The sequence below is a fragment of the Bos javanicus genome, chromosome 11 (assembly GCF_032452875.1).
Source record: "Bos javanicus breed banteng chromosome 11, ARS-OSU_banteng_1.0, whole genome shotgun sequence".
NCBI classification, from domain to species: domain Eukaryota; kingdom Metazoa; phylum Chordata; class Mammalia; order Artiodactyla; family Bovidae; genus Bos; species Bos javanicus.
The window spans coordinates 50,297,752-50,321,649 of record NC_083878.1 but is presented as its reverse complement, the minus strand read 5'-3'; the positions used below and the strand labels follow the sequence as shown (position 1 = coordinate 50,321,649).

The window sequence follows — 23,898 nt, the reverse complement described above, 5'->3', positions numbered from 1 at the left end:
AGCCCAACAGGAGTATTTTTAATTCCTAGATAAGTTGTAGGCTAAGCATGTTCATATGTTCACACCACACATAAGATTTTGCTTCATGTAGCCCCAAATTAGCCAATGGCAGTGTAAACAGGACTATCAATCATGAATTTTCTATTTTTTTCTCACTCTTACTTTGGTCATTAGTCTTAGCATTTCAAACATGCATACACACATAGAGCTTCATTTAAAGGAAAAATCATATACTTAAGTCTTGACATCTGATGTTGTTCTTGCTTGGATTAACTATGGTCTCCTACTACTTGATCCAAATACTTGATCCAAAAGATTATGCTGTGAAAGTGCTGCACTCAACCTGCCATGAGATGTTACATATGCATTTTAAAATGGGATTTATACACCAGTTTTATCCTGCTCTCTCTTTTTTTTTATAAGCTTTGTAACATTATATTATAAACTTTTCCCATGTCATTCATTAATCAATCTTTGGAGACACCATTTTGAAAAGGTACCTAATTTTCATTTGTATAAATATACTATAACTTAACCATTCTATTTTTGAACACTAAAGTATTTCTCTAATTAGTTTTTACTATAAGTATTGCTTCAGTGAGTGCCGTTCCACATGAATTATTGTTTACATACCTAATTGTTTTCTAAAGATAGATATCTAGAATGGAAATTACTGCTCAAAGAATATGAACTTTTATTGATTGCTTGCTAGTCTGCCATGTCTGACTCTGCAACCCCATGGGCCATAGCCTGCCAGGTTCCTCTGTCCATGGAATTCTCCAGGCAAGAATACTGGAGTGAGTTGCCATGCCCTTCTCCAAGGGATCTTCCTGACCTAGGGATCAAACTTGTGTCTCTTATGTCTCCTGCATTGGCAGACAGGTTCTTTCCCACTAACACCACCTGGCAAGCCCTGCTTCTGCTGCTGATGCTAAGTCGCTTCAGTCATGTCTGACTCTGTGCAACCCCATAGACGGCAGCCCACCAGGCTCCCCCATCCCTGGGATTCTCCAGGCAAGAACACTGGAGTGGGTTGGCAAACCCTAGCCACCCTTTAAACATTCCCTGATATTCTTAGGCCTGTCTTGGCCTTCTTTCCCTTATGACTTTTCTGGGTTTTGTTCATATTTCAAATGAATATAATATATTCATTTTAATGTGTTGGAATTTTTTGCTTATCAGTTTTTCTCTCAATTAGAAAACATAGTTCCTAAATACAGGGGCTGTGTCTTCTGATTTGTCATATACTTAGAGTCAATGTAGTACTTGGTATGGTTGAATGAATTATTCTTATTTATTTTAGTATTTTAGAAAATTCATAAATTTTTATATATATACGCTTATATGTATTTACATTTTTGTTTGTGCTTTTCTCTCTAACAGGATGGTATTTCAGGTGCAATTAATCATTTCCAAAACACTGTGTTATCAGTTCCTAATCTCGTGCCTGATTCATATTTCGATGCTTTTACCAGCCCTTACATTAACAACAAAATGGAAGAAAAAACTTGTGGGTTTGGTCCAAGCTTATCAGCAGTATTTGATGATGATAAGAATTTTCACACAATTATCTTCCAAATAAAGGTATATTTTCTTTTACTAAAGCCATTTTTACAATACTTTAAATTTTTAATTAACTGAGCAACATATTTTCTTCCTGTCTTATCTTTAAATTGAATGCTACTTAATCTCTAGATGGTTAAGAGATTTTTTTAAAGTCCTAGTATATCAGAGCACTGATGATAGGAAAGAGACATAAAGGCACAAGCTATTCAAGATGGCATAACTTCTAGGGGAGAAAATAAGGTAGATTCAGGGTGCTCGGGGCTGGTGCACTGGGATGACCCAGAGGGATGGGATGGGGAGGGAGGAGGGAGTGGAGTTCAGGATGGGGAACACATGTAAACCCGTGGTGGATTCATGTCAATGTATGGCAAAACCAATACAATATTGTAAAGTAATTAGCCTCCAAAAAATTAATTAATTTTTTTTAAAAAAAGGAAGAAGAGGCATTATTTGAACATTGAGTGGTGCAGAAGAAATAAAGCAACTGATGAAAAGTTAAGGTCCTGCTAAACAAAAAGAACCAAAAAATCAGAATATACATGACTCCCCACAACCAGATGATAAAATAAAGTAATCTGTACATTGCTACACTTACAATATAAAATGCCTTTGAATTATAAATCTTATAAATTACTCCAAATCCATGAACTGAATTAATTAAAATATATTAAACACATGAGAAGTTACCATAGGGAAAAATCATAAAAATGAAGATTAAAAAAGCTAATGAATATTCCTTCTCTTCCCCCTCAAAGCCATGAAACAAAAGCTGTACTGTAAACTCAAGTATATAACATCAAACACATATTCAAGCCTGAATATGTGTGAAATAACATATCAAAAATTCAGAATTTAAAATATAAATGGTATTGTTTTAAGACAAAATTATCTCAGAAATGTAGACTAAATTTCATAGTGTCCAAAGGAGAATAAACTGAAACTAAAATTTAAAAGACAGGAAAACAACCAAGAGAATGAAAATAAGCTAGTGTTTCTGCATGTCTTCAGTTGCTCAGTTTTGTACAACTCTTTGCGACCCTATGGACTGTAGCCCACCAGGCTCCTCTGTCTATGGAATGTTCCAGGCAAGAATACTGGAGTGGGTTGCCATTTACTACTCCAGGGGATCTTCCTGACCCAAGGATAGAACCCACATCTCTTGTGTCTTCTTCATTGGCAGGCAGATTCTTTACCACTGTACAAGATATAAGAAAAAAAAATGGTTAGAAAGAAAATAATCAAAATGGAAAACAGGCAAAGAAGAAATAATATACATATAATTAAAGTCTCTGAAGAAGAAAAACAAAACAAGGGGTAGAACAAGCATATAACTATAGTCCAAGAAAAGAAACTGTGAATCTATATGCAGAGTACCTTGGAAAATTGACCTAGACCAATTAACTCTGAGATACGTACTCTTGAAATTACTATCTTTCAAAGAAAAAAAAAAATTTCCTCCAGTTCTCAAAGCAAAATAATAACATAACATATGGAACCAGCATCAGGCTTCTCAAAATGACATATAAAGAAAGGTGATGATGGAACAGCACTTTTTAATGAAACTCAAGGGGAAAAAGTGTGATCAAGAATTTTTATCTAGATAAGCCAGTCCTTCAAGTAGCAAGGCCATAGAAAAAGTAGTTTTAGAAAGACAATGTGACCTAGAGAACTTGATGCTGATCTGGAGTTTTTGTGGAACGAAGATGAGTTTCATCCAACCAAGAGATATCTGGTAAAAAGACTGATCTTTCTATTTGTAGATCCACATGTAAGGAGCTTGGAAGTTGCCACTCCATCCTAACAAGTAAAAAGCTGAACACATTGATTGAACAGACTGTTAATGGGTCTGGAAGAGAGGCGAGGGCATAGGGAAAACCACAACCCTCAAGATTAGAGAGACAGAGTAATATATACCGGAAGTCATGGTTCTGAGAGCAGAGACTCATGGGCAGAAACCTCAGTAAGAACCAGTGCCAGGACGGGAAAACCAGAACTGTAATTGGTACTTTGCTGGAAGCTCAGTGTGAACAACTCAGAGTAAAACACTCCGGGGACCCAGTTATAGGAGACTCCCACAGTATTATGAAATTTACCTGCAGGAGCTCAACCAGGTTCTCACAGTAAATATTAGAAAAAGATCTCCTCATGCTTCCAGCAGGGAGAGGGGGAAAGGAATCATTTGAAATATATCAGAGCACTCTGTTCTTAACAAGGCCTGCCCTTAGAGGAAATTAGTTATCCAGAGTTTAATTTGCTAGTGTACTGTCAGGTCTTTACTGACCTGAGGGAAGGGAAATATACAACTCCAGCCTACTCTAGCCATCCTGTCTCACCTAAGGAGAGATGGGGGGAAAAAAGCAAGAGACATTTATGATACTTACAGTGCAGAGGCACTGGCTCACTAAAAGACTGAGACCTAATCAAAGGATGAAGGTAAAATATATCCCCTTCCCTGACACATATCATCCTCTAACTAAGGACCTATTAACAGCCATTCCTTTTACCAAGTATATCATATCCAGTTATCAAAAAAAGTTACAAGGCATATTAAAAAGGGAAAATATTAGAAGACAGAGCAAGTATCAGACCCAGACATGGCAGGGGTATTGGACATATCAGACCCAGAATTTAAAGCAACTATGATTAAATAATCATACAACTATGATTAATAGTCATTGGAGAAGGAAATGGCAACCCATTCCAGTATTCTTGCCTGGAGAATCCCATGGACAGAGGAGCCTGGCAGGCCATGGTCCATGGGGTCACAAAGAGTCAGACACGACTAAAAAGACTGAGCATGCATGCATGATTAATAGAACAACTATGATTAATAGAATGGGAAAGACTAGAGATCTCTTAAAGAAAGTTAGGGATATCAAGGGAACATTTCATGCAAAGAAGGGCACAATAAAGGACAGGCATGGAATGGACCTAACAGAAGCAGAAGATATTAAGAATAGGTGGCAACAATACACAGAAGAACTATACAAAAAAGATCTTCATGACCCAGATAACCACGATGGTATGATCACTCACCTAGAGCCAGACGTGCTGGAATGGAAAGTGAAGTGGGCCTTAAGAAACATCACTACAAACAAAGCTAGTGGAGGCGACGGAATTCCAGTTGAGCTCTTTCAAATCCTAAAAGATGATGCTGTGAAAGTGCTGCACTCAATATGCCAGCAAATTTGGAAAACTCAGCAGTGGCCACAGGACTGGAAAAGGTCAGTTTTCATTCCAATCCTAAAGAAAGGCAATGCCAAAGTATGCTAAATGACTGCACAATTGCACTCATCTCACACGCTAGTAAAGTAATGCTCAAAATTCTCCAAGCCAGGCTTCAACAGTATGTGAACCATGAACTTCCAGATGTTCAAGCTAGATTTAGAAAAGACAGAGGAACCAGAGGTCAAATGGCCAACATCCGCTGGATCATCAAAAAAGCAAGAGAGCTCCAGAAAAAAAACATCTATTTCTGCTTTATTGACTATGCCAAAGCCTTTGACTGTGTGGATCACAATAAACTGTGAAAAACTCTGAAAGAGATGGGAATACGAGACCACCTGACCTGCCTTCTGAGAAATCTGTATGCAGGTTAGGAAGCAACAGTTAGAACTGGACATGGAACAACAGACTGGTTCCAAATCAGAAAAGGAGTACATCAAGGCTGTATACTGTCCCCCTGCTTATTTAACTTCTATGCAGAGTGAAGTGAAGTGAAGTGAAGTCGCTCAGTCGTGTCCGACTCTTTGCAACCCCATGGACTGTAGCCTATCAGGCTCCTCTGTCCATGGGATTTTCCAGGCAAGAGTGCTGGAGTGGATTGCCATTTCCTTCTCCAGGGGATCTTCCCGACCCAGGAATTGAACCTGGGTCTCCCACATTGCAGGCAGACCCTTTACCATCTGAGCCACCAGGCAGAGTACATCATGAGAAATACGGGCTGGATGAAGCACAAGCTGGAATCAAGATTTCCAGGGAAAATATCAATAACCTCAAATATGCAGATGACACCACCCTTATGGAAGAAAGCAAAGAAGAACTAAAGAACCTCTTGATGAAAGTGAAAGAGGAGAGTGAAAATATTGGCTTAAAACTCAATATAGAGAAAACTAAGATCATGGCATCTGGTCCCATCACCTCATGGCAAATAGATGGGGAGACAATGGAAACAGTGAGAGACTTCATTTTGGGGGGCTCCAAAATCACTGCAGATGGTGACTGCAGCCATGAAATTAAAAGACACTTGCTCCTTGGAAGAAAAGCTATGACCAACCTAGACAGCATATTAAAAAGCAGAGACATTACTTTGCCAACAAAGGTCCATCCAGTCAAAGCTGTGGTTTTTCCAGCTAGAGGAGAAGGGGATGACAGAGGATGAGATAATTGGATGGCATCACTGACTGGATGGACGTGAGTTTGAGCAAGCTCCAGAAGTTGGTGATGGACAGGGAATCCTGACATGCTACAGTCCATGGGGTCACAAAGGGTTGGACATGACTGAGTGAACTGAACTGAACTGATGATTAATATGCTGAGGGCTCTAACAGATAAGACACACAGCATGCAAGAACAAATGGGCAATGTAAGACAAAGAATTCAGAGAGACAAAATATGGAGTAATGTTCAATATTGTAAAGGCAAATGTAACCACAGAAAACAAGACTTGTGGTCCCATGAGTCAGGGCTATAAATCTCTACGGACAAAATAGTACAGGAAATGCAAAAGGCAAAGGGATGCAATGAGACATATATGGTACATAAACAGAATTACTGTGAACAGAAGTCTTTAACGTGGAGCTTTCATTAGAAGACAGATCAAGTAGGAAAAACGTAAATTAGGATATAGAATTCTTAACTAACATAATCAGTGATAAATAATAAGGAAATAACCATTGAAACAGAAAAAAAACAAGGGATTTTTATCCAAACAAAAATTGGCTTATCTAAATAAATATGAAAACCTTGCAGACATTTATCCAAATAAATTTGAAAACTTAGATTAAATGGATAGTATTTTTAGGGAAACATGGGTATCTAAATTAACAGCACTGGAAATAGAAAGCTTGCCAATATCCACAGAAACAGAGGAAGTTATTAAAGAAATACCTTGTAAAAAGCACCAGGCCCAAATGGGTTCACAGGGGAACTCACCAAAGATCATATATTCACAAAATACCATATATAAAGAGATTGACTCACCAAAGGCCATATACTCACAGTGTCACATAAATTGTTCCAGAATACTGAAAATGCCTGGTGGAAAAATCTCCATTTGTAATAGCAACAAAGCAGATAATATATTTAGGAATAAACCTAGTAAGAAATGCTAAAAAATCTATATAAGAATATCTTTTAAGTTTTCTTAAAGGCTTCTGGAAGACACAAACATGGATAAATGTTCTTAGATGGAATGACTCAACATAATAAAGGCTTCTGTTCTCCCTAGGTTAATTTATAAATGTAATACAAATGCCAATAAAATAATAATAATAATAAACTTATTGTAAAGCATGTTAGGTTTATCAGATCAGATCAGATCAGTCGCTCAGTCGTGTCCGACTCTTTGCGACCCCATGATTCGCAGCATGCCAGGCATCCCTGTGCATCACCAACTCCCAGAGTTCACTGAGACTCACGTCCATTGAGTCAGTGCCTATAAGGAATAATAGACATCCATGGAAGCTAGGAAAACCCTAAAAAAGAAAAGCTATTTGGGGTACTATTCTAGCCAAGTATTAAATATAAACTCTATAATTAAAAGATTGTCATATTGGCACATGCATATTTATCAGGCCAGTGAAATGGAATAAAAAGCCCAGAAATACACCTAAGTAACATGAAAATTTATTAACTATGGAGTGATTTCCAGGATATACTGTTAGGTGGAAAAATCAAATTAGACAAGAATATCTATAGTGTGCTACTTTTTGTGTCAGAAAATAGGGAGAAGGAAGAGATAAACCAGAAACTAAGGAAATTGGTTCCCTAGAGAAGACAGTGGGAATGGTGTAGACAGGATGGGTTTGGAGTAGAAAAGATGAGAAGAGTCACACGTAGTTCTGAGCATACCTTTTAGTATAGTCCAGTATAGTTCTTTAAAAATCGATGTGCTTCCCTAGTGGTAAAGAATACATCTGCCAATGCAGGAGACGTGGGTTCGATCCCTGGCTCAGGAAGATCCCCTAGACAAGGAAACGGCACCCTACTCCAGTATTCTTGCCTGGGAAGTCCCATGGACAGAGGAGCCATGCAGGCTACAATCAATGAGGTCATGAAAGAGTGGGACCTAGCTTAGTGTCTAAACAACAACAGGAAAGCTATGAGAATGAGGGAAAAAAAATCTTAAAATAGATGCATTAAAAAACAAATGTACTATTCTATATTTCAAATGAATAACCACACTGTGAGGAAGGGGAAAACACTCAAACAAGTAACTTTTAAATACAGTGTTTTCTCATTATCAGAGAAATGCAAATCAAAACCACAATGAGGTACCATTTCACGCCAGTCAGAATGGCTGCTATCCAAAAGTCTACAAGCAATAAATGCTGGGGAGGGTGTGGAGAAAAGGGAACCCTCTTACACTGTTGGTGGGAATGCAAACTAGTACAGCCACTATGGAGAACAGTGTGGAGATTCCTTAAAAACTGAAAATAGAACTGCCATGCTGCTGCTGCTGCGCTGCTTCAGTCGTGTCTGACTCCGCGCAACCCCATAGACGGCAGCCCAGCAGTCTTCCCCATCCCTGGGATTCTCCAGGCAAGAACACTGGAGTGAGTTTCCATTTCCTTCTCCAATGCATGAAAGTGAAATGTGAAAGTGAAGTCGCTCAGTCGTGTCCTACTCTATCGACCCCATGAACTGCAGCCTACCAGGCTCCTCCATCCATGGGATTTTCTAGGCAAAAATACTGGAGTGGGGTGCCATTACGACCCAGCAATCCCACTGCTGGGCATACACACTGAGGAAACCAGAATTGAAAGAGACGTGCACCCCAGTGTTCATCACTGCACTGTTTATAATAGCCAGGACATGGAAGCAACCTAGATGTCCATCAGCAGATGAATGGATAAGAAAGCTGTGGTACAAATACACAATGGAATATTACTCAGCCATTAAAAAGAATACATTTGAATCAGTTCTAATGAGGGGGATGAAACTGGAACCTATTATACGGAGTGAAGTAAGCCAGAAAGAAAAACACCGATACAGTATACTAACGCATATATATGGAATTTAGAAAGAAGGTAACAATAATCCTGTATGCGAGACAGCAAAAGAGATACAGATGTATTGAACAGTCTTTTGGACTCTGTGGGAGAGGGCGAGGGTGGGAAGATATGGGAGAATGCCATTGAAACATGTAAAATATCATATGTGAAACAAATCGCCAGTCCAGGTTTGATGCAGGATACAGGATGCTCGGGGCTGGTGCACTGGGATGACCCAGAGGGATGGGATGGGGAGGGAAGTGGGAGCGGGGTTCAAGATGGGAAACACATGTATACTCATGGCGGATTCAAGTCAATATATGGCAAAACCAATACAATATTATAAAGTAAAATAAATTAATTTTTTAAAAGTAAATTAATAAATTAAATCAAGGTCTTAAAAATAAATAAATACAGTGTTTTGCCTATATACCCTTAAGCTAAAGATCACTGTAATTATAACAAATATTAGATTCCAGTTAGTTTGTTTTTCACAGTGGTATTAGTGCATTAGCAATTCTGAAATGACTTTCTGTGTATTCTGTAGTTTAGCAAACAACTAAATATATTGTGGATAATGAAATGAGGTTATGAAATGAGGTTATCATCCTCAGAAAGGGAAGTACAAATATGGAAGAGAAAAGGCCAGAATGGTGTTATATTGAAAATGGAATTATGAACTCATGATTTTTAATTAATCAGTAGAAAGAGAACTATATATAGGGTTTTGTGTATGTATGTATATTTGTGGGGGGTGTGCGCGTGTGCGTGTTTCTTGTTCTGCTCACTGAGATGGTCTGGAAGCAGTGACATCCTAAAAGTGATGAGCACATTGAGTGTCCACACTTTGGTTTCTATGTATCATTCCAAAGCAAAAGATCCTTATCTCTGAAGAAATTGCTTATTCCTAGAACAAGGGAGAAGGCAATGGCACCCCACCCCAGTACTCTTGCCTGGAAAATCCCATGGATGGAGGTGCCTGGTAGGCTGCAGTCCATGGGGTCGCTAAGAGTCAGACACGACTGAGCGACTTCCCTTTCACTTTGCACTTTCATGCATTGGAGAAGGAAATGGCAACCCACTCCAGTGTTCTTGCCTGGAGAATCCCAAGGACAGGGGAGCCTGGTGGGCTGCCATCTATGGAGTCGCACGGAGTCGGACACGACTGAAGCGACTTAGCAGCAGCAGCAGCAGAACAAGGGAAGTACAAGAATAGCCCAGAGCATACTGTTGAACCAAAATATGAGTGAAAGTGAAAGCGTTAATTGCTTAGTCATGTCTGACTCTTTGTGACACCATAGACTGTAGCCTGCCAGGCTCCTCTGTCAATGGAATTTTCCAAGCAAGAATACTGGAATGGGTTGCCATTTACATTTCCAAGGGATCTTCCCGATCCAGGAATTGAACCAGGGTCTCCTTCACTGCAGGCAGATTCTTTACCATCTAGCCACCAGGAAAGCCCCTCCACCCCGACCCCTACACATGTAAATAAAATGTCTAAGAACTAATGGAGACATGCATAAAAGATTAAAAAGCCAACTTGAAGGGTCTCTCTAGAACAATCTGACCATTAAAATAAGTAATGGTTATAACAGTGTTTGAAAATGAGAATACATAAGCATATTTTATGAGTAAATGAATGAATCGATGGAGTGAGAATGGAAAGCTATTCCTTACAGTAAAATGCCAACTAATAAACGTAGAAGGAAAACCTAAAAAAAGACGACCACTTTATAGCACTTTATCACCACTTCTACAGCAACCATAGAAATAGGTGAGAATCTCCAATGATTACTGAAATGGATATGCAAAGGTATAGTGAGAAAAAGGACTTTTATCTCAAAACATTTCTGCATAAGATATTTATTGATTTAAAGAGAGAAAATAGTACATTTACAGTGACAGACTTCACAGATACCACTTTAGTATGTTAACATCGCTAGTAATGGGACATATCAACATTATGTGCCTTTAAACATGATACATGGAAAACATACATCATTTCTGTCATATTACTGCCAAAGTATAACTGAATGTAAGCATTAAGAAATGTTACACACACACACACACACACACACACACACACACACGATACTCTTCAAAAAGGTAAAGATCATGAAAGACAAAAATTGAGAAATTGGTCCAGATTAAAGGACACCAAAGATACATGACAAGATACAATATCTGATACTGGATAGGATAGTGGGCCGGGGGGGGAGGAAAAGTTTTTTATTTTGCTATGAAAGACATTATTGGGAGAGATGGCAAAATTTGTATGCTGCTGCTGCTGCTAAGTCGCTTCAGTCGTGTTCAACTCTGTGTGACCCCATAGACGGCAGCCCACCGGGCTCCCATCCCTGGGATTCTCTAGGCAAGAACACTGGAGTGGGTTGCCATTTCCTTCTCCAAAGCATGCAAGTGAAAAGTGAAACTGAAGTCGCTCAGTCATGTTTGACTCTTTGCGACCCCGTGGACTGTAGCCTACCAGGCTCCTCCATCCGTGGGATTTCCCAGGCAAGAGTACTGGAGTAGGTTGCCATTGCCTTCTCCCAAAATTTGTATAAAGGCCTGTAATTAGATAATAGTATTAATATCAATGCTAATTTCCTGATTTAAGTCATTACATTAATATTATGGCAGTTTAAGAAAATATTTTTGTGTTTATTAAATAAACCCTGAAATATTTAGTGTTAGAAATATCTCGTGTCTGAAGCTTTCTTCCAAATGGTTCAGAGTAAAATAATGTATAGAGAGAAAGTCATAAAGCAAATGTGATATATTATTAAAATTTAAGGAATTCAGTGACCGTATATGGAATTCTTTGAACTATTCCAGCAACTAAGCTGTGAGGTTTTAAAAATCATATTTGAACATGTTGGTGGAGCTTTCCATTTTGGGGTCACCCATTGTGTTTCTGTCTAACACTTGCATGATCATGTACCAGAGACACTATTAAATCTGCTCAAAGGAGATATACTTTGACATGATATCTTCCCTTCAATTTTTAATGTAAAAAAATAAACAGCAGAAACATTCTGGAAGGTTATATACGAAGCTTATTGAAAGGAAATAAATGAACAAATATCTAAATATAGCCATCTAGGGTATGTATTATAGTTTGTAATTAAAATTTCTACTACTACCCACTAAGAATGTAAAGCAAGCGTCTGAGCCACCTATCCTAGCATTGGTGTGTTGGGAATGAGCAATTCCATTGATCATCTCTAGTTTTCCTTGGGGCAAATTGCGGTCATTTGCAAGAAGTCTTAGGAGGAAATATTAAGAGAAGGCAGTGGAGTGTAGCCAGGGACTAACAGGCTAGGATCAACAAGAAACAAGTCCTGACTGCCATTCGAAGGCATTATGATGCCATTGAACTATGATAATGTGTACTGACATGGTATTATAGGAAACGTCTTGTAGGAAAGTGGAGGTATGCGCCAAGTTTAAGCAAAGTGACGGAAAGTATTTATTAGGGCAAATTCTGAAGACAGTTTGAAATAGGAGACTTGCCAGCATAGAGAATTTAATAATGAGATTAGGCAAGTAATTTTGCATATATGCTAAATGGTTTTGCCTTCACTCAAAAACACTTAAACCAAGATATAAAATTTGCAATTTGAAAAATAAGTAGACATTGTCTCTTGCCATATACCTACTAGTGATGCATAAGTTCACCATGAAGCTAAAAAATTACAAGTTTACTTCTTTTTAATCATAAGGAACAATTCTTTGAAAGTCACATTTAAAGATGTATTTTTTTTTAAGTTTCATAAGAGAATTTATTAACTGCCCTTTGTCATCAAGGATGGTACCTTTTCTCTCACTTATATATCCCCAGGTCACAGCATAGTGTGCATCTTCATTTTTTAGTTGTATAGAATTAAATTCTGCTCAGGAAAAATATAGTTTTGTTTGTTTTTATTTTATATAATGTTTAGGAAGCCATACAGGCAGCATTTGAATCTGCCCAATTCTATGCAGCTACATTTGAAAAGTTTCAAATATTCTTCAAGGAAAATGAAAGTCTTGATTTACAAGATCTTAAACTTCAAGAACCTGGTAAGTTTTATTTGTCCTTGCTAATTATATCTAAGAGTCATATCAAGCTTTATCATGGTCTGCTGCTGCTGCTGCTGCTAAGTCGCTTCAGTCGTGTCCGACTGTGTGTGACCCCATAGATGGCAGCCCAGCAGGCTCCCCCGTCCCTGGTATTCTCCAGGCAAGAACACTGGAGTGGGTTGCCATTTCCTTCTCCAATGCATGAAAGTGAAAAGTGAAAGTGAAGTCGCTCAGTTGTGTCCTACTCTTCGAAACCCCATGGACTGCAGCCGACCAGGTTCCTTTGTCCATGGGATTTTTATCATGGTCTAGGTTTCTGTTTTGTGGTGTGTGGTGACAGAGATGGTAGCCCAAAAGAGTTGGCCTGACAAAACACAAGAGTTTATTCATTTCTAGATTATTTTCTGTAGAACCACATTTTTCTTTAGTTTTACTGTTATGTTTTATTTCAGAATATTATGGGAAGGAATTCTTCCCCAAGAGCTTATCTTTTAGTATGAAGCTGTGCCAGTGCCAAGGTCATATAGCCTCTATATGGAAAGGAGTTGAAAGGAATGTTTTCCCCTCAGATTCCTTAAAAAATGTTTACATAGGTAACATGTATCTCAGGAATTCATTCTGTCTCAGGAATTCAAGTAATTCTATTTGTACAGCCTTATTGCAACCAGGTAGGTATGGATCGACACCTTAGTCATGAGATTAGAACCATGGAGAAGTTATTTTATTAAACTTATTTTATTCAACCAAAGAAAATAAAATACAATGCCCAAGTGAAATTTCAGGCAAGAAAGTTTCCAAATGATTATGAAAATTAAGTATATAGCATTCATTATTACCATTTAAAAATGTGAAGCATATCATTCATATTCTCTTTTTTGTTTGTTTCATTAATTGATTTCATTCTTTTTTTTTCTCATGCACGAAAATGTTTACTCTGATACTTTGCCTAATGAATGAGCACTATTTTTTTTCTGTAAATTCTTGTGTTTTTCTTTCAATTCATTATTTTTATTACACTGAAGTATTTTAAAGTAAATTATACATGCCAGTCCCTAAATGAAATACTTCAATATGCATCTTCAAAAAGCATGTCCCTACAGAACCAAAATATTTTCACACCTGAAAAAAAATCTCTAAAATCAACATTTAGTCCATATTCAGAATCTGCCAAATAAAGCAGTTTGCAGCTGGTTTGGCCCAGAATCTAATCCAAGAATAGACACTGTATTTACTTTTTATGTCTCTTAAGTTTTCAAAAGTTGAAACAGACCTTTTTTTCCAAAGCACTAACTTGCTCAAGAAACAAAAGTTGGGTTCTACTTAAAAATTTTTTCAAAAAATGAGACAAGTTCATTTCTACCGTTCTTCACCAACACTGTCGCACTGAGACTTAGAGTGTGTTGAACTGAAGGGAACTGATCGGTACTATGGTGGCACCATGGTAACAGTAAGCTGTGGAGCCTGGCATTTCAGCATGAAATAGACTAATCCAAATAACCAGTTCTAACCATCTAGATCATCTACTCACAAGGCCTCTGAGTCTCCTGTTATCATGTTCCTCATGTTGGATAACTTTACTCCTTCACCAGTTACCTAACTGGATAAGGCCACCAAGCTCCCAGATTGCCCTTCATCTAGTCCTGCCTTGGCTTGTCAATCCTGTCTCAATCTCCGAACCAGGGTATCATAGGTATTAGCCATTTGTTTTCTGGGAATCCTGAGTAGATTGGCCTGGACTCCTAAAAGTTGTTTTCTTCCTCTTTTAGGAACTTTCTGGTACTTTCTAAACCTCTGAACCCAGTTATTTCCCACCAGAATGTAGCTTTGCCCCTTGGATACCATGCCTTGCCTGTTATACCATATTCCCTCAAATTACTATAACACTGCCTATGACATATTGTGCTCAGATGCTCAGTCATGTCCAGCTCTTTGTGATTCCATGGACTGTAGCCCTCCAAGTTCTGTCCATGAGATTTCCCAGGCAAGAATTCTAGAGCGGATTGCCGTTTCTTCTTCCAGAGGGATCTTCCCCACCCAGGGACTGAACCCGCATCTATTATGTCTCCTGCATCGGCAGGGGAATTCTTTACCACAAGTGCCACCTGGGAAGCCCTAAGATATATTATAGTTTATTATACTTAATAATGGAGAAGGCAATGGCACCCCACTCCAGTACTCTTGCCTGGAAAATCCCGTGGATGGAGGAGCCTGGTAGGCTGCAGTCCATGGGGTCGCTAAGAGTCGGACATGACTGAGCGACTTCACTTTCACTTTTCATTTTCATGCACTGGAGAAGGAAATGGCAACCCACTCCAGTGTTCTTGCCTGGAAAACCCCAGGGATGGGGGAGCCTGGTGGGCTGCCGTCTATGGGGTCACACAGAGTCGGACACGACTGAAGTGACTTAGCATAGCATACTTAATAAACGTCTGTTTAACCAAACTTTTAGCCAGACTGCCCTTTGTTTAGCTCTAGAAGATGATCAGAAGACAGACTCTGGCTTTCTGAAATAATCAGCCATATCTCACCACTAAATTTCTATAAAAGTCAATGTCTACTAATATTTTCCATACTTGCTAAGCACTTATGATAGGTACTGTGCTGTCTCATCTAATCTATTTTATCTAATCCTCATAATTCTATATAGGCAAGTATTCTCATTTTACAAATAGGTAAGTGGAAATATAGAGATAAGGCAACGTCAAGATTACACAGTGAGTAAGTGGTTTAGAAATTGTTTCCCCTGACTTGAGAGTTTGTTATACAAACCATCCCTCCTCCATCTCAAGACAGAGCTCTTCTGTTGGCTTTACTCTTTTGTTTCCCTTTGAACATGGATGAAAGTCATTTAACTTAGAGTGATCTAAATTTATTTATGTATAAAATGAAAGTATTGGACTAAATTGGTGTTCCCCAAATTGGTATTCCTTGAACCACCATTCTGAAGGATATTACATGATACTATGAAGAAGACTCTGTGTTCAAATAAATTTGGAAAATACTAGACCAAGCAACATTATACAGCTTTCCTCACCAGGGGTTTTCTCAGATCATTTGATATCCTAATTTTTTCATTTCTCAAAAATAAACACATCAAAACCTTCTAAAATGAGTAGGACAGATAATTGTCATCCCTTTTTTTGTATCTTGAGGAAGGTGAAGTTCAGAAAGATTAAGTAACTTAGCCAAAGCAACAGGTGGGTTAAAGACTTGGGCCTAGGTCTTCTAAGACTTTGTCTGATGTGTTCTTTATACTGTGTCAAACTGCCCCTTGTGTCCAGAACAGAAGGTGATGGAAATAAAAGCAGGGATCAACAACTTTTTCTCTTAGGGATGGTGGAAGACGATCAGGAAACAGTAGGAAAAACAGTCTGACTCAAGTGGAGGGACCAACTGGAAATAAAGTTAGCTGAATTTTTAAAGACAAGGAGTTGTTTTGTATTATATGTGTATTAGTAAAAGTTGTTTTTGACCAATAGTATGATTTCAAGATAATCAGACTTCCACTGGTGATTTCCCAATCCAAATAGATTGCTGCTGCTGCTAAGTCGCTTCAGTCGTGTCCGACTCTGCTCGACCCCATAGACGGCAGAGAAACTGGAGATAGGAAGATTATCAAAATGCAACTGCAGCATTGGCCGACAAAGTTGACAATGGCCTTAACTTTGATGTGGGGAGCAGAGTTGGCAGAGGTGTTGGAAAGAGGAATGGAAATAACTTTAGCTATGCCTGATCTCTTGAGTTTCAAACCTTCTCTGTTGTTAATATCCTTATATACTTGGTAAAGAATCTGCCTGCAATGCAGGAGACACAGGAGACGCAGGTTTAATCCCTGGGTCAGGAAGATCCCCTGGCAGAGGAAATGGCAACCCACTCCAGTATTTTTGCCTGGAAAATCCCATGGATAGAGGAGCCTGGTAGGTTATAGTCCATGGGGTCACAAAGAATCAAATACAACTAAGGATGCATATTCATACTTATTTTGAGGTATGATGTGGAAGAACCATTAGATTAAGCCAACTTCAAACCAGTCTGATTCTAGAATCTACTCCATTATAGACTAGATTCTCTAATGCAATTACAAGTTATTTTCATGAGCTATTCTTAGCAACAGCCAGAAAATATATTTACATTATGAAATGTTAGTTTCTTCATTATAAGAATAAAATATAAAGCACCATGAATTAACATTTTAAAATTATACAAGGTTCTCTACCTATGGATAGTTCATTTTAAATACATATGTAAGTGTATTAATGCAATGATTTTTGATATATCTGTGTAATGGTCCTTTAAAATCTAATATGTGTATTTTGCTGTATATGAATTATTCTATGTAGGTGTTAAGTTCTTTAGTGAACAACTGGAAAAATATCACAGACAGCACAAGGATGCAGTGGCTCTGAGACCCACCAGGAATGTAGGACTGCTGCTCATTGACACTAAGCAACTGAAAGAAAAACTAATTCCATCACCTTTGCGATGCTTGGAGGTAACTGTGAACTAGGAAAAATGTTAATTATGGTCTCTTAAACTATTTTACGATTTTTCTCCTGCAAATAGCATATCTTTATTTTCTAGTATTGCAGCTATTTAAAATTAACTTAAGTCTATTCAGCATCTTTAATTTGTAGGGAAAGTTCCATGTTTTTCTTTCTGTCTCAAGCATAGTCAATTTCAGGTGAGGGGAAAAAAAAGTCCTTAAACTAGCCTTCTACATCCACTCCTTTTTCCTTTGTTGGAGCATTTCAAGATTTCCTCCAGAGGAGATATTGCTGTAACAGCTCAGGGTCCTAGTAGGAATGCTGGTTGATTCTAGGATACTGAGGTTTCCTGATCTGAAACTGTCCCTAAAGATCTGATTGTATTTTAGTGAGTGGTAGAGCTGAGGAGATTTGATTGCTTCTACAATAACTTTCAGGTCGTCCTTTAGTCATGAAGTGAAGTGAAGTGAAGTCGCTCAGTTGTGTCCGACTCTTTGCGACCCCATGGACTATATCCTATCAGGCTTCTCCATCCATGGGATTTTCCAGGCAAGAATACTGGAGTGGGTTGCCATTTCCTTCTCCAGGGGATCTTCCCTACCCAGGGATTGAACCCAGGTCTCCCGCATTGTGGGCAGACGCTTTATCCTCTAAGCCACCAGGGAAGTCATATATATCATATATAAAGTCATATCCTTTAGTCATATATACAATCAAATACCACCACAAAGGGACTCCCCTGGTGGTTCAGTAGTTAAGACTTCACGTTCCAGTGCAAGGGACCCAGGTTCAATCCCTGGTCAGGGAGCTAAGATTGCACATGCCTCACAGCCAAAAAACCCCCAAAAAATGTAAAACAGAAACAATATTGTAACAGATTCAATAAAGACTCTAAAAAATACCTTAGAGACACAATGGTATAGAACAGATTGGCAAACTCTATCCCACAGGGTCTTTCCAGCCTGCCACCTGTTTTGTACCATGACAGTTCGCTTATGTATTGCCTATGGTTGCTCTACGAGGGCAGAGCTGAGTGGTTGTGACAGAGACCGTATATCCTGCAAATCTAAAGTATTTACTATTTAGCCCTTACAGAAAACCTCTGCTGACCCCTGGTGCAGATGAAAGAAGACAGTGCTCTGTCTAAAAGGCTACAGGCCTGAGTGCTAATATCTTTTCTGTCACTAATTAGCTGTATAGTACTGGACTCCTTTCTAGAGCTTTGCTGCTTCATCTGTTGAAAAAGAAAACAATAGAGAATTGAAGCAAAGTCAATTTCAGCAAACATTTCTGAGCACTATGAGTACTACTGTATACTAAGCCAAAAACAAAAAACAAACAAACAAACAAACAAAAACCACCCTCAAACTGGCTTCAGCAATCAGAAAATGTATGGATCTAAACAGTCCAGAGGGTGGATGGGCATCAGGAAGTTGTGATCTAGTGACTCAGTGGTTACTAAAGACCTGATTTTTTCCATTCACTGTGTGCCAGCTTCCTTCTGATGTGCCAGCTTCATCCTAAAGCTCATGCACCCTCACTTTTCTGAAATGGTAGTCAAAGGCTCCATTGGATAATTATTTCCGTATTCATGTCCAGAGAGAGAGAGAGAGATCTCTCAGCCTTAAACAAAAGTCTTGGGTTTCTACTTAATTGGACCAGCTAATGTCAGAGGTTCACTCTAATCCAATCACACTAGCCAAAGAAAGCCATGCTCATTTTACCTTACGACCAATCAGACTCAATCTTTGTTTCTGAAGGAGAGATCACCTTCCTCCAAATCATTACTACCACCCAACATGAAAGATACTGGGGATGGTACTACAATGTTCACTATACAGGACAAAGTAACAGAAAGGGTACTTACAAAATATCAGACCATTTAGGCAGATTTTTTAAAAAATTATTTATTTATTTGGCTGCATCTGTCTTAGTTGCAACATATGGGATCTTGGTTGAGTCATGTGGGATCTTGCCTGTGGCACATAAACTCTCTAGTTGTGGCATATGAGCTCTCTCATTTGTGGTGCACAGACTCCAGAGCGCACAGGCTTCAGTAGTTATGGCGCTCGAGCTTAGTAGGATCTTAGTTCCCCAGCCAAGGATCAAATCCATTTTCCCAGCATTACAAGACAGATTTTTAACCACTGGACCACTAAAGAAGTCCCTAGGTAAACTTTTTAATAACTTGTACAATCTAATTTATTCTGGAAATAATCTTCAAAACTAATCCTATTGTTTCAGTGTGGGGAAAAAAAAATCCTTTTCATATACTGTGCTTTCGTTACCTGCTGATTTAACAGACATTTAGTTAGACTTTATCTAAAATGTATAATAAAGTAGAAATACTCAAGTAGTTACGATTCACAGTTCCTTCTTCTTTCCTAGGTGCTGAATTATATGCTTCCTCGTCTAAGCAAGAAAAAAGTGGATGCCATCATCTCCGAGGCACAAGATGCAGAATACAAGCTTGAATTTGTCCCAACTACTACCATAGAATATGTTAACAGCTTAGTATTTCTTGACGAAATTCAGGAAAGGGTGAGTTGATTCTTGTGTAACTCACTATTCCAAATCTTGTGGGAAGGAAGGCAAATAAGAGAAACTGAGGGACTGAAGGTCAAGATACAGCTGTCAGAATATCAGAAACACTTTCAGGCAAAGGAAGTGGATGGCTTACCTTACAGTAGTAATGGCAGCTAGCATTGATCACTACTAGTCAGGCATGTACTACATTTTCTACATATGTTACATTTTTTATCCTTACAAAAGCTTAAGAAGTATTGTTGAGTCTTTCAGTCGTGTCTGACTCTTTGCGACCCCATGGACTGCAGCATGCCAGGCCTCCTTGTCCTTCACCATCTCCAAGAGTTTGCTCAAATTCATGTCCATTGAGTCAATGATGCTATCCAACCTCTCCTATCGCGTCCTCTTTTGTCCCCTTCTCCTTCTGCCTTCAATCTTTCCTGGCATCAGGGTCTTTTCTGATGAATTGACTCTTCACATCAGGTAACTAAATTTTAGATCTTCAGCTTCAGCATCAGTCCTTCCAATGAATATTCAGGATTGATTTCCTTTAGAATTGACTAGTTTGATCGCCTTGCAGTCCAAGGGACTCTCAAGAGTCTTCTCCAACACCACAGTTCAAAACATCAATTCTTCAGTCCTCAGCCTTCTTGATGGTCCAACTCTCACATTCATACATGACTACTGGAAAAACCATAGCTTTAACTATACAGACCTTTGTCAGCAAAGTAATGTCTCTGCTTCTTAATACTCTGTCTAGGTTTGTCATAACTTTTCTTCTATATAGAAGAAAGGAGCAAGAGTCTTTTAATTTCATGGCTGCAGTCACCAGAAAGAAGTATAGATAATTTTTATTCGTATTCTGCAGATAAGCAAATGAGGACCAAAATAGGTCATTGTGTCCAAGATCACAGACCTGTATGCAGTACATCTGGAATTCAAATTTGGGTCTCTGACAACAAAGCCAGTGCTCTCAACCCCAGTTTATTGCATTTCTTATTTGTAATGAATGATAATACAGTAAGTCCCCTAAATTCAAATGAGTTCTGTTCTGAGATTGCATTTGTAACTCCCATTTTTTCCTAAGTCCAACCAAGTGAGCCTAGGTACCCAACTAACACAATCAGCTATATAGTACTGTACTGTAATAGGTTTATAATACTTTTCACACAAATAGCGCATAAAAAAACAAAGAAAGCATTTTTAATCTTACAGTGCAGTACCTTGAAAAGTGCAGTACAACAGCTGGCATATAGGGGCTGGCATCAAGCAAACAGGCAAGAAGAGTCTCTATATCTGCTGTTGTCTCCCTAACCCACTTGCCTACTTAAGCTAGTTTAACTTGGGTTTCTTTCATTCCTGCTAGTAAATTTCCTATTATGCAAGTATAGATTAAGAAGGATCATGACTTCCATTATAACTAATATCTAGATTGCAATTCTACAGTGAATCCCTTACACGCAAACTTTCAACTTGCGAATTTTCAAAGATTTAAATGTGCGTTTGCATGTCCAATCACGGTAAGTTAGTTCATGTGTCTGGCATACATTGTCACATGCGTGCATCCTCTATAAGTTTTTTGTGTACTTTACTGTACCATACTGTACAGAGTACAGTTGTGTAGTATTGCCAGGGTGATTGGGATGCAGCTCAAGGTTGAGAACCATCTCTCTAAAGCCTCTCCACAGTTTCCTTCTCCTGTTTAGGACCTGTTTTGTTACCCCATGAAAGCAAATGGCCTCTGCCCACAGATACAATCTAACTCTTCCCAAGGTCAAGAGAAAGGTCAGACTGAGCTAGATTCACTCTGTCCCAATTTGATGCTCCCTGGTTAAGTTGTCACCAGGAGGTGGGTCAAGTTATAGAACCTGGATGCTTCCTCTATAACCTTGTGGCAGAGTGGTGGCATGCAGGGTTTCCTTCAAACCGGGGAGACCTTGCCAGAAAATTAGGAAAGACACTGTGCACTGAGGCAAGGCATCAGAGCAGAGATGTTCAGGAGTCAGTAATAGTGGTAGTAAAAGCCTTTATTAGAGGGTAGCACAATGCTCACCATTGATCAGGGTTCTGAATCTACACAGAGAGGTACATGGTCCGCACACCTCAGGGGCTGCCCTGGGACAGTCACTGCTCAGCACACGTGCCTGGAATCTCAGATGTTACAGTTGAGCATCCTCACAGCACCTGCCGTCTCTGAAAACTTTCAATATTGGCACTGTTTAATCTGAGGCTTACCAGGTGGTGCTTGTGCACCTGCTTCCCAAGGCAGGAGACATAAGAGATGCGGGTTCCATCTCTGGGTTGGGAAGATCCCTTGGAGGAGGAAATGGCAACCCACTCTAGTATTCTTACCTGGAAAATTCCATGGACAGAGGAGCTTGGTGGGCTGCAGTCTAAGGAGTTGCAAAAGGGTCAGACACGACTAAAGCAACTGAGCACTACTATTTAATTTACTAGGGAACAAGAGAGAGAAAAAGTAAATATTAACTGTGCTCAGTTCTGAACGGTTTACCTCCTAGGCCTCATTGTCTACATCTTAGTAATGACTGTATTTGTCATCCAGCCAGCTCCAGCCAACTTGATCTGCATTAAATGCACTCCTCTGTGTGCTGGCTCTTTACAACGTGGTGCACAGCGACTGTCTCCTATCAGTCACTCTTAACAGGTATAACAGGACACTGATTTATTTAATGAGCAACTCATGTTTCCATTTAGATCGAAAGCCTTGAAGATGAAGGGAATGTTGTGGTTCAGATGTACAAGCTCATTGAACAGTATCAGGTTCCTACACCTCCTGAAGACTTTGCCGTTTTTGCAACTATGAAGCCATCCATTGTTGCTGTTCGGAATGCCATTGATAAATCTGTGGGTGACAGAGAAACAAGCATTAAGCAATTTTGTCTGCATTTGGGTAGAGATCTTGAAGATCTAAGCAATGAAGTGAATGAAGTAAAGATGCTAGCACAGGTAAGCTGAAGCAGAATTTTTAAAATAATCTATATAAAGGCCATTACATTTTAATAAACCATTTAGAAAGCATATTTCATTTTAATCAGGTTTAACTTTATTTTGTGTATGCTTCATTCTAATCAGTTAACAATGTCTTTAAGCAGCTACTGAAAATTTAAAGTGTTTCTGAACCTCTCTGAGGTACTGAATAAATTCCAGGCCACTGCAACTAACGGATGTATGTATTGCTTTAGTACTTATAATCAAATGTACAAAATGGAATATTACTCAGCTATAAAAAGGAATACATTTGAATCAGTTCTAATGAGGTGGGTGAAACTGGAGCCTATTACACAGAGTCAAGTCAGAAAGAGAAGGAAAAATACTGTATATTAATGCATTTATATGGAATATAGAAAGACATAACAATGATCCTACATGCAGGGCAGCAAAGGAGACACAGATGTAAAGAACAGACTTATTTGGACTCAGTGGGAAAAACAAAGGTGGGATGATTTGAGAAAATAGCATTGAAACATGTACATTCAGTTCAGTTCAGTTCAGTTGCTCAGTCATGTCCAACTCTTTGCAACCCCATGGACTGCTTCCCTGTCTATCACCAGGCTTCCCTGTCCATCACCAACTCCTGAAGCTTGCTGAAACTCATGTCCATTGAGTTGGTGATGTCATCAAGCCATCTTATCCTCTGTCATCCCCTTCTCCTCTCTCTTTCAATCTTTCCCAGCTTTAGGGTCTTTTCAAATGAGTCAGTTCTTTGCGTCAGGTGGCCAAAAAATTGAACCTTCAGCTTCAGCATCAGTCCTTCCAATGAATATTCAGGACTGATTTCCTTTAGGATGGACTGGTTGGATCTCCTTGCAGTCCAAGGGACTCTTCAAGAGTCTTCTCCAGCACCACAGTTCAAAAGCATCAATTCTTCAATGCTCAGCTTTCTTTATGGTCCAATTCTCACATACATACATGACTACTGGAAAAACCGTAGCTTTGACTAGATAGACCCTTTGTTGGCAAAGTGATGTCTTGCTTTTTAATATACTGTCTAGGTTGGCCTTAGCTTTTCTTCCAAGGAGCAAGCA

The 23,898-nt window shown here is 38.9% G+C and overlaps 1 protein-coding gene across 2 annotated transcripts in view; it reads left to right on the top strand.

The window, feature by feature from the left end:
- The window catches only part of DNAH6 (dynein axonemal heavy chain 6), a 280,064-nt gene that overhangs the window by 46,073 nt on the left and 210,093 nt on the right, over window positions 1–23,898 (top strand). For both annotated transcript variants that reach the window (XM_061432712.1, XM_061432713.1), the window contains exons 11-15: window positions 1,384–1,584; window positions 12,722–12,842; window positions 17,183–17,334; window positions 19,715–19,867; window positions 22,568–22,819. In XM_061432712.1, coding sequence (XP_061288696.1) covers window positions 1,384–1,584; window positions 12,722–12,842; window positions 17,183–17,334; window positions 19,715–19,867; window positions 22,568–22,819 — 879 coding nt within the window. The remainder of the gene's footprint in view (window positions 1–1,383; window positions 1,585–12,721; window positions 12,843–17,182; window positions 17,335–19,714; window positions 19,868–22,567; window positions 22,820–23,898) is intronic.